General features: G+C 39.6%; 1 protein-coding gene across 1 annotated transcript in view; it reads left to right on the forward strand.

Moving 5' to 3' along the window:
* The window catches only part of KNDC1 (kinase non-catalytic C-lobe domain containing 1), an 83966-nt gene that overhangs the window by 54500 nt on the left and 17448 nt on the right, over window positions 1-12018 (forward strand). Inside the window, exons 18-24 of the mRNA XM_056850481.1 lie at window positions 925-1274; window positions 5080-5173; window positions 5274-5371; window positions 6283-6491; window positions 7632-7745; window positions 8164-8308; window positions 8538-8711. Coding sequence (XP_056706459.1) covers window positions 925-1274; window positions 5080-5173; window positions 5274-5371; window positions 6283-6491; window positions 7632-7745; window positions 8164-8308; window positions 8538-8711 — 1184 coding nt within the window. The remainder of the gene's footprint in view (window positions 1-924; window positions 1275-5079; window positions 5174-5273; window positions 5372-6282; window positions 6492-7631; window positions 7746-8163; window positions 8309-8537; window positions 8712-12018) is intronic.

Here is a 12018-nt window from a genome sequence, read left to right on the forward strand (position 1 = left end):
TCTGCTTCAGAGGACATATGTAGAAAACTGGTTCTTATCCTATTAGAAGGTAATCCCTTGCTGTAGTACAAAACCATCCATCTGGAGACAATAGTCAGATTGAGGCAACAGCCTTCCTTCATATATTCCTTTCCCTCGACTTAACAGCCATTGGCTATTCATCTGCCATTTCACACTTTTAAAAATGGGGAAATGAAGATTAATTTTTCACTATAAAGAGAAAAGTTGCCACATCTCTCACACAATTCACCGATCTTGATAGCAGATAACACCATATCCGCTTCTCAGAAAGTGTCATTAGCTGTTTTATCCAGGGAGTGATGTATTTATTTTGTACAATATTATTTTGTGAACAAGCTAAAACAACGTGGGCTAGGGAGTCTACTTGATCCAGACAAAATGGGCATTTGCGTTCTACTGCAATTTTATTGTATCTCTCTTGTGTCTCGGCTGAGTCTAAGGCACTACACCTTGCCAGTAAAAGAGCTCGTCTAAATGTATGGATTTCTAACCAGTGGAAATAATCTGGCAAGGAAAAAGTTCTGTTAAGGGGAATTTGGTAGAAGAGAGGTGAACATTTACAATTTGCGTCCTCAAACATTATGGACCAATCTTTATTTAAGATTTTTTTTTTTAACACCTTGCTTTCTGAATAATATACTATGGTTTCTCTTCAGGTCATATAAATCTTTCACCTTTTACTAAGGACTTCCCTCATATTAACATAACAGTTATGTGAAAACTCCAAATATTCTCCCTTGGAAGCAAGAAGACAGGGCCATCTCACACTACAATAAAAAGGAACATGAAAAAAATATCTCTATCTTGATAGCAAATGCCATTCATAGAAATATTACATAACTTTATGTCTTACCCTTTTTCTTCTTAAGTACATTTTTAACAACAATGCCATTTTTGTTGTAGCTATATTTCCTAGTTTGGAAGTAGAAGACCTTTCACCAGATAACATTGACTATGAAGTCAGATCACAGGTGGTAGGAATAGAAAAAGAAGAAGAATGTTTACCTACCAATAAATGTTACCTCAGTCCGGGTTTTCCAGAAGAAAGCCAACTGCAAGAAGAGATTCTAGTAAAGGCAGAGAAAAATAATTGCACCAACTTTCCTTGCCTATCTGAACTGCCTGATTGTCATCTTGGTTGGAGCAGTGCGTTCTATGGTTCTGAATGTTTTAGTCTGGAAGTTCACAACTACATAAGAAAACTGGGAAAGCAAAAAACAAGTGGAACTCAAAAGGCACATGCCAAAAGAATGGTACATATCTTGGTTTTCATGTCTGAAAAATTCATTTGCACTTGAAATAGATATGGTATGTAATATGGAGCAAAAAAAGTATTTTTTTTTTTAATTTATCCAAAACTTTTGATTTATGGTTTTGGTGTTGGCGATTTGAGTGAAGGAGACATCTGTTCTTTTAAAGATGACTAGTGAGATTACGGGGAGGGGAGAGCTTTCTTTTATGGTTTGTTGTATTGTAAAGATTGTCTGTTTTAAACTTTGTATGCTGCCTTGAGCTTGCTGGAAGGGAGGGATATAATTATTTTGAATAAATGTCATATTCTACAGAAAAGCCAGAAAGATTTTTTGTTTTGTTTTTTAATTTGTGCAAAAAAACTTCGTCATTGGATAATTCTTCCCCCAAAGTGAGGAAAAAAATATTAACCCATCTGGCAGGAAGTCCAATCAGAAGCTACTGGCATAGCAACGGGGCAATTGGGAAAGCAAGCATTTCTTCTTACAGTGCGGAAAGACAAAAGATAGTAATATTTTTGATTAAGAAACATACACATACTTAGAGAGAGAGAAGGGTATCTCCACATGATTGCATTCTTCAGCTACCATCTTGGCTTTTGCAAGGGACAAACATATGGAATCAGACTTGGATTTTGCCTGTCCTTATTGCAGTTGAAGCTAATCCAAATGTAGTAATGCAGCAAGCATACAGGATTCAATTACAGTAGGAACAAACCAGTCGCTGTTCAGCCAAAGCCTTGTGCTAGGGGAAAGCTGTTTGTTTTTTGAGGTGCTTCTAGCTTCACTTCTCATTGGAAACATCTGGAAGGATCAGATTAATTTTCCAGCTCCCTTTCTCCTTCCGCTACTCAAACCAACATCCTTTGTACTAGACTAGTCATTAAACTGTGCCACATTATAAATTATTCCAGAAGAGTGCTATGATAAAATATGCAGAATGAATGCTAGAACACAATTAAGCTTTTACACCTCTGCCTCACTTACACCTTTTAAGTCAATAGGTTTTAAATGATGTACCTCTGCTTAGGTTGGCACTGTTAAATAGCTCTCTCTAATTTTTGGAAAACCATTTATCCTGAATATTTGGTAAGGGCGTATACATTTGCAAATGGTAGTGTGAAGATGGTAAATAGAATCATAGTATCATAGAGTTGGAAGGGAACCCAAGGGTCATCTAGTCCAACCCCCTGCACAATGCAGGAAATTAATAACTACCTCCCCCACACACCCCAGTGACCCCTACTCCATGACCAGAAGATGGCCAAAATGCCCTCTGATCATCTGCTTAAAGTCATAGAATCAGCATTGCTGACAGATGGCCATCTAATCTGTAGTGTAACATGCAGAGGAATGTATTGTGCACCTTTGTTAACATTATTATTATTATTTATAATTTATTTTATTTCTATCCCGCCCTCCCCGGCCAAAGCCAGGCTCAGGGTGGCTCACAGCATTATGTTGTGTGTGTGTGTTAAGTGCTGTCAAGTCGCTTCTGACTCATGGTGACCCTATGAATGAAAGTCCTCCAAAATGTCCTAACTTTGACAGCCTTGCTCAGATCTTGCAAATTGAAGGCTGTGGCTTCCTTTATTGAGCCAATCCATCTCTTGTTGGGTCTTCCTCTTTTCCTGCTGCCCTCAACTTTTCCTAGCATGACTGTCTTTTCCAGTGACTCTTGTCGTCTCATGACGTGACCAAAATACGATAGCCTCAGTTTAGTCATTTTAGCTTCTAGGGTCAGTTCAGGCTTGATTTGATCTATAACCCACTGATTTGTTTTTTTGGCAGTCCATGGAATCCGTAACACTCTCCTCCAACACCACATTTCAAAGGAATCTATTTTCTTCCTATCAGCTTTCTTCACTGTCCAGCTTTCACACCCATACATAGTAATAGGGAATACGATGGCATGAATTAATCTAATCTTGGTGGCCAGTGACGCATCCTTACACTTCAAAATCTTTTCTAGTTCCTTCATGGCTGCCCTTCCCAGTCTCAATCTCCTTCTGATTTCTTGGCTGCAGTCTCCCTTTTGGTTGATGGTGGAGCCAAGGAATAGAAAGTCTTGAACAATTTCAATTTCCTCATTATCAACCTTAAAGTTGTGTAATTCTCCTGTAGTCATTACTTTTGTTTTCTTGATGATCAGCTGTAGTCCAGCTTTGGCACTTTCTCTTTTAACTTTCATCAGTAGTCGTTTCAAATCTTCACCATTTTCTGCCAATAATGTAGTGTCATCAGCATATCTCAAATTATTAATGTTCCTCCCTCCAATTTTCACTCCACCTTCATCTAAATCTAATCCAGCTTTCCTAATTATATGTTCTGCATATAGATTGAAGAGATAAGGAGATAAAATACATCCTTGTCTGACACCTTTGCCAATTGGAAACCATTCCGTTTCTCCATATTCTGTTCTAACTGTGGCCTCTTGTCCAGAGTACAGGTTGCGCATCAAAATGATCAGATGTAGTGGAACACCCATTTCCTTTAAAACCAGCCATAGCTGTATTATGTTAATATATCCTAAAAAGTTATGAATAATCTTTGTTGAAGAACTGAACTGTGCAACCAAAAATTGGTTCTGAGCACTGCAGTTTCTTCTAATGTAGCTGTGCATGCAGCAAAACACACCTGTGGGTCTTCTTTGGGTCAATTATATGATCCCTGGACATTTATGTTTAAAAATATTTTGTGGGTTTTGTACATGCATACTGATTTGGTGCCTTTATTGAAGTCAGTTTCAATTTTAATTTTTTTTACAGACTTAACAGTATTCCTAAAAAATAACGTAATTGTCTTTTTATTATTACAACAATAGATCTCTTCATCAAGCATTCAAGGGATTTTTGAGCATTATCTATTATGTTTTTATCCTGCCCTTTCTCCAGGGGGTTTATGAGTTATTTATGTGATTTTATTTGGCTTAAGTGCTCCTTGTTCTGACTGCTTGACTGGCTGTTAGAAATACGACATTCAGTTCTAACCTTTATATATTGCTTTAAAACAGCATACCTCAAAATGGGTTTGTAAGGTCAGAAGATGAGCTAGTGATTCCTTTTTGATTTCCAGGAATGGGGCAAGGCTTCTTCCCCTCAGGAGAAGGGTACAGAAACAGTTCCCCCGCTTTGACATACGAGTGTTCCTAGAGCTGCTGCCATCTAGCTTTCAAATTACCTCAGAGCATTTGCCAGAAAATGTGCTGGTTGGTAGCTAGGAACTAATACCTTTGCCTGAGGAACTCTGGTTCACTGAGTGGTGCAAAGGAGATCGTGTCCTAATGCAGTCATCATACTTCCAAAATAAAATTGAAGTAATTTTCAATTTATTTTCCAATGTAAATGATTTCAAACAGGAAGAGAAGGGTATAAATGGGGAATAAAAAACCTGCCACGCGCACTTTGAAATGGAGATGTCTGGCATAAGCTTTGTGCCAGTGCAAGAGAAGAGAAGGATTACGGGGTCCTTGAAAATTCCTAAACTCTTCCTCCCTCCCTCACTGGCTTACACATCGGACATGGGAGTTCCATTACCAAAACAGATCCACTGTTTTAAAAGAGATACTAAAAGTAAGGCTAGGCAATAGTTGGCATCCTGATAAATTTCCAGTTGCTATTGGATCTTTATAGGTTAGATCCACTCTTTCTGCTAATAGAGAGGCTCTTAAGAATAACATGAGATGTGGTGCAGGAGTATGGGGATCAGCAAAAAAAAAACAAAAAAAAACCTGGCATTATTCTAGCTGTGATTCTGAAAATCCTTGTATCATTATAAGATTGTTTTCACTCCTTCTCTGCTTCTCCAGGAGCTTGAGCAGCTGATAATGATTGAAACGAGAAATTATAGGAAGAGTGCCAAATTCTACCAGAGGTTGTTGCATAAGGAGAGAAGAAGCAAAGGTATACTTGTCAGTTTGCAAACTAAGAGCTGTGTTACAGGAATTGTGCATCTGTGCTGATGCAGACAAAATGTTTCTTAATGTGCTTTTTGAATCTTGAGGTTGTGAAGCGAAAACTATGTTGCCCAAACTGAGGGGACAGCTTGAAGAAATGAAAGCAAAGGTACAATTTCTTGAACTGGTGAAGAAGTATTTACAGGTAATTTTTAAAATTATTTTTTCATTATTATTTGGAATTTTATATCTGCTGTTTCCTTATCAATGCATGTGGAAGAAGGATCTATGTGTAAGGCACTATAGTGTTGGAAGAGTCAAGTCAAGTCAGTGGAAGCCACTCAGAATTAAGCTGCTGGTTATTAGCATAGCCCGTGCTGTTTCTTACCGTAGTTGTACTGTAGTGTAACGGAATGCTGGGAATGGGCAAAAACAATATATTGAGAAGTAGGGTGTGTCCAGAGAGTGCATGTTGCAGGGTGTCTCTGTATGATGCAATGTGTCTCTGTATACTCTGTACAGAGACACACTGTGCACCCGTCAGGATCTCTGTCAGTAAGGGCTGGACGCCCAATCTAAGGGTGAAGGACAGTGCATTATTTTAGCTTAGTGTTGGCCATTTACTCAAAGGGACATCCCTAAACCACTGAGTCTGATGAGGGTGGGGTTTGGAGGGGGGAGGGACTTAAATGCCATAGAGTCCAATTGCCAAAGCGGCCATTTTCTAAAGGTGAACTGATCGTTATCAGCTGAAAGTTGTAATAGCAGGAGATCTCCAGCCACCACCTAGAGGCTGGCAACCCTATAGATTGTACAGATATTTTTTAAACATTGCTTTGGCAGCAGCTGCTATCACAGCACAAGGATCTTTATTCTGTGATTGAACAAAGCTGTGGCAGCTATTTTGTAGCTGGCCCCACCTCCTGTGGCAGCCATTTTTTGGATGCACCCACCATCTTGTGTCAGAATTTCCAAGGTGCCCACAGGCTCAAAAAGGTCGGGGACCCCTGCTCCATAGGGGGTTAAGAATATACATACCTATTTTAAATATCTCAGTTTTTGTGGAGGTGGCTTGTTCTTTGCAAGGTCTGACTGCCTTGCCTCTTTTTGCTGCAGATTATGTATATAGAGAAATGGGGAGTTGAACCATGTGACCTTTGTACAGTCATTAATATGGCAAGAAGTGAAACACTGGGCATCAGCTCCTTGGACAGCTTCCTGCTTTTCTATAATGTAAATAAAACCCAGTTCAATGACCATCAAACTCAGCCAAGGAATCTACAAGCTGGAACACCACTTGGGCTAATGGCGTATCTTTACTCCAGGTACTGCCTGTTCTACAGAGCTTCTTCCGCAAGAGATAATATGTCTTACTGAAGTGTCTTGTGAAAATAGTCATCCCAATTTCAAGGCCATTTGATGGATTCTGTGCTGTTGGGAGAAACTCATGGCATTTCAAATACTACATGCAAAGGAATCTTTCCACAAGTAGGGGAATTTCATTGCATGACTTTCCCCCCTCAAATTGTTATACGAGGAGCACCCAGCATAAGCCCAAAGCAGCGGCAGCGGCTGCTTTGCACTTGGGCAGCCTTGGCACCATGTCCTCCAAGCTCAAAAAGCATATTTCCTGGTTTGGGCTTGGTAAGGTTGCCAGTTCACCCAGACAGTCCACTTTTTCACTGAGGCTGTTTATGCTTGGTAATTAGCAATGCGTTCCAGGCTGAAGTGCCCCGCATATTTTTTAAAAATTTCTTCACGCTGAACCATCATTCCAGCCATCACTGCAAAGCTGGCACACACCTGCTTTGGATTTCTTAAGACCCCCTTTAACGCGACCTTTTGTATTTGCTCCGCCCCCGCATCGAAACATTTACTGAAGGAACCATGAAAAATCACAGCCGCAGCTTAGCTATGCAAACGACCACTGCTAATGGCTATGCAAATGGAGGAAGGAAGGAGCATGCAAGTGACGGGGTGGAATTTGTTTGACTTTCTCCTCTTGCATCAGGACCATGAATAATCATTTTAAAGGGAAAATTTTAAAAAAGCAGCTTTGAGCGAGCATCAAAATCGACCCTGCATAAATGGCCTGTCTGTTCTGGAAAAACACAGAAAGAATATCAGACATTTAAATGGCTGGTATTTTTTTCCAGGTTTTCCCCTCCAGTCAGTCACTGAAAATAGCAGACTGTCTGGGTCGATCCCGGACACCTGGCAACCCTTACCTCCATTTATAGGAGAAATTTCTACATTTGTAGAGAATACACCTATTTTTTTCAAGAAAGATACAAAAAAACGGGAAATAAGACAATATAGCTGGATAATTTCCTTTGCCTTTCAGGTTTTGTTTTTTTTTGTCTTTTGCTTTTTTTGTTTGTTTGTTTGCTGTTTGATTCCAAGAAAGAATATTTGAACTTGCAAAATTCAAGGGTAGGTTTTTTTTTTTTTTTGGTATTCTACAGAAACACATTTTTAGAAGGCTATGTGCAGCAATTCCTCTTCACATTCCGTTATTTTTGCACACAAGAAGAATTCCTGCAATTTCTTTGTGATAGAATCGAGCTAGCCTTGCCCAGGTAAGTGTCAAAATGATATTTAATGCTGATACATTGCTGTAGACTAGCAGAAACATCAACAGAATTGGTACTATTCCTCTGTCCCTAGCATTTGCGTATGACTGTTTTATTTTTAACTAAAATATTCAGTGAAGTTCAGCGTAGTTAGGATTTATAAAGTGGCTTATCAAATACAATTGAATCTTTAAGAAAATAAGAGAGTTTTCTCCTTGACTGATCTTTCCCTTTCAACTAACAAAGTACTTTCTGACTACAGTAGGTTTTCTTCCCTATTAAGCTTTAACAAAGGAAAGTATGTTTATTGTTTGTGTTTTTCAAGTGATAGGTTTATGACAGATACTCCTTTCAAATATTTCAGCATAATTATATAAGGTGGTAAAAGTAAATGACAGTTTACTCACCGGGTTTTTTTTTTTAGTTCAAACTTGGAATCTTCACTTCTCAGTAAAATATACCACCGCAGTTTCTCTATCTTGCAAACTTGGATTGAAAATTGTTATGGCGTAGACTTTAAAATAAACCCTGACTTGATGGATACACTAAAAACCTTTATCATTTCAAAGGTAACTCACTGCTTTGATAGAAATCTTAAGATAAGTAACCTCTAAAAACAATAAGTTACGATGTGCATGAGCAATAACAGCTGAATAGAAATAGGGAGGAAAATGCCCACATGCATTCATTTTGTTTGCTAAATGACTCTCATAAAGCAAATTTTATTCTGGAGAAATTAGTACATTTACATCCTGAAGCATAAATCCATACAATAATGGAATCATGTTCTCTTTGTAGGTGGTGCCGCTCAATGGCTATGGAAAATGGTTGCTGTCATTGCTTCAAGACGCCACTAGCAGAAAACAGAATAATGTTTCTCAGTGCTACAGACTGGAAGAATGGGAGGAAGAGCATGATACAAAATCTTTACCTTCCTTGTGTGAAAAGGTCTCAAAAGATGTGTCACAAAAGGTATGTGGCTTCTTAACCATGTTTTGTGTACAGTGGCACATTCTCCTGCCCTGTGTCAATGGGTTACATTTTTATCTCTTGGGACAGTGCTTTGCCAAGGCCACCAAGTGAGCTTTATGCATGAACATATATATTTTAATGTTCATCCAGAAGACTCTTTAATGCAGTAGGATTCAACAGTACACTTGAATAACTTTTCAGTGATCTTTACTGCTTTATGGCCACATTCATGAATTTGTTCTGTGTGTGTTTATATTAAGTGCCGTCAAGTCACTTCTGACTCATGGCGACCCTATGAATCAATTTCCTCCAGAACATCCTATTGTTAACAAGTCTTGTTCAAGTCTTGCAGACTGAGGGCCGTGGCTTCCTTTATAGAGTCAATCCATCTCATGTTCGGTCTTCATCTTGATGTTCACCTGTAGTCCTGCTTTGGCACTCTCTGCTTTAACTTTCATCAGTAGTCATTTCAAGTCTTTGCTATTTTCTGCAAGTAATATGATATCATCGGCGTATCTCAAATTGTTAATGTTTCTCCCCCCAATTTTCACTCCACCTTCATCTAAATCTAATCCAGCTTTCCTTATGATGTGTCGTTCTGTATATAGATAGATGTTCAAAATACCTTCAGAAAGCCATACTGCTGAGGCTGAACCATTCTAAAGCCAACCTTCTTCGTTGTTTGGTACAAAGGCATTTCTGACTAGAACAGGTTTCAGGTCTCCACCTCCACTATACTGACAACTAATCTCAGGCAGCAGGTGACCAGACTGGTTACCAGGCCTTGTGGCACTACATAAACTGGCCTGTATCCAGCCAGAGTTGAGGATGCTTAAATTTTGTTAAGCTCAGTAGACCCTCATAAGTAACACAGGGGGCGGAAGGTGGGGGGATATACAGAAATTGCCACATCAGCTTTAAAAAATTGCCATTATTTCTACTTGTGTGTTTCTGCCATAAATTATTAGATTAATATCTTGCTTTGCCCACATTCCTAAGTAGCTAACAAAATAACATAAAATATTTTAAACCAGTAAATATTACCTTGAAGGTTTGGTTAATAAAAGCAGAATAAAACCACTCAAAATACAATATAGCTCAATAAGATATGATGAAACGAAGTTCAGTAATAAACTACATTTTAGGTAGTAATGTTAGCTCACAGTATTTTATTGACAAATTTTATTCCTTTTTTGGGTTTTTTAAATTGACCCAATGAGTTGGATCCCATGAATTTTTTCCACCTCTATTGGAGCTCTCTTCAGGAACATCCCACCAATTTAAAAAGGCATGTTCCTCACTCAGGAAGAAGGTTATCCCACTAGTGAAATTGATTTATAGCGTCCTACTCAATATAAACATCACACCATCCGATCCATATTTTCACACATTTTTTCCAGTGTTTATTGAATATTACATTAATAGATTTCATCATGTGTAATATAGGAGCAATGATACAGTTATTAGAATGAACAATTGCATAGGGACAGAGTAATGGCAAATACCCGAAATGCTACATTGGCTTTGCTTTGAAGAGAAATGGCCTATAGTTACACACAAATTGAACATTTCTAATTAGAATTGTTTATTTGGTATCTTAAGGTCTATTCAACATGCTAGACACAAAACTACTTTTTTTCTAGTGATTTGCCTCGTAGCGCAGAGTGGTAAGCTGCAATACTGCAGTCAAAAGCTCTGCTCACGACTTGAGTTCGATCCCAACGGAAGTCGGTTTCAGGTAGCCAGCTCAAGGTTGACTCAGCCTTCCATCTTTACAAGGTCGGTAAAATGAGTACCCAGCTTGCTGGGGGTAAAGGGAAGATGACTGGGGAAGGCACTGGCAAACCACCCCGTAAACAAAGTCTGCCTAGTAAACGTCGGGATGTGATGTCATCCCATGGGTCAGGAATGACCCGGTGCTTGCACAGGGGACCTTTACCTTTTACTTCTAGTTAATATTGTTGGCATTTTAAAAGGAAAAACTTGAGCAGTGCAATCCTAAGGAGTGGGGTTGTTCTGGCACAACCGGGGACAGAGCAGCCAGAGCACAGCCACACCACTTCCTAATCGGTTTGCTGCTCTGCCGCAAGCAAACCGATCGGCAAATTTTCCCGAACCCCATGGAACTTCTCTATGCAGTTACATGGGCCTATGCCACCATTTTTGCACACATAAGCCTATACTGGAAAAGGGAGTGTTCCCGAGGCAAAAGGGCTTAGTGAGCTGACCAGTGTCAGTCCCACCCCCGGGAATGCCCCACTGGAGGAGCAGTGCTGCCAAGGCTGTGCCAGCACCCATGTGTGTTGCTGCCGCTCTGCTTCCCAGCACCAGCATAAGTGGCCCAGCGCTGGCGTTTGTATCCATTTGCATGGCACAAGTGGCACTAACTCCGGGGCAGGGGGTGACAGTGGCTTCTAAGCCCATTTGCCCCCCTTAGGATTGCTTTGCAATTGTCTACTCTCTGTTAGATTATTTTAAATTCTGCTGAAATCATAACTCAGCCTACAGCAAAGAAAGAAGATGAAAAACCTGCCCAGTGATGACTGTGTTTGAAACTGGTTTTTTTTCTGATTAAGTGTAAGAGCAGATAAAAATGAAGGAAGCAACTGAGCAAAGAAATGAAATGGTTCTCTGGCATTGCTGGAGGAGATGACTAATGTGGCAACAGTATACATGAATGGAATGAAACCCTTAAGATATCCAAGGTAAATTGGCAACAATATTAGTGGGCTTCTTTAAGAGGGTGACTAGATTGCAATATAGGAAAGAGGAAGTTGACAATGAAGTTTTTAGTATCTCAAACATATCTGAGATGTATAAGTTATCTCAGAGAGAAACACAAATCTGGGGAATACTTCAGAATTGTGATACACAACTATTGTTCCTGAGTTGGCTGTGCCAATTACTCAACAGGATAAGGAATTTAACAACCCCTTCTCCTGCTCTTATGATATCATAGGTTTGCCTTTCCATTCTGGTTATATGAGAGATTATGGAAATAACGAACCGAGGTCTCCATCTCTCCCAGAAGTGCTGGAACCTTTACCAGACACTCTGTGCAAGCTGAATATGTGTGTCTGGTGTTAGGAAATCATGATAGAGGGGGGAAATCTGGTGATGTACATAAGAACATAAGAAAGGCCCTGCTGGATCACACTAAGGTCCATCAAGTCCAGCAGTCTGTTCACACAGTGGCCAACCAGGTGCCTGACCAACATTCTTCCCAATAGCTTGCCTGACCAACATTCTGCCCAATAATGAGCACTGCAGAATATGCCGGTGATCAGGCAGTTAAAATTAGGAGGTT

This window comes from Euleptes europaea, chromosome 5, assembly GCF_029931775.1.
Source record: "Euleptes europaea isolate rEulEur1 chromosome 5, rEulEur1.hap1, whole genome shotgun sequence".
Classification (NCBI taxonomy): Eukaryota; Metazoa; Chordata; class Lepidosauria; order Squamata; family Sphaerodactylidae; genus Euleptes; species Euleptes europaea.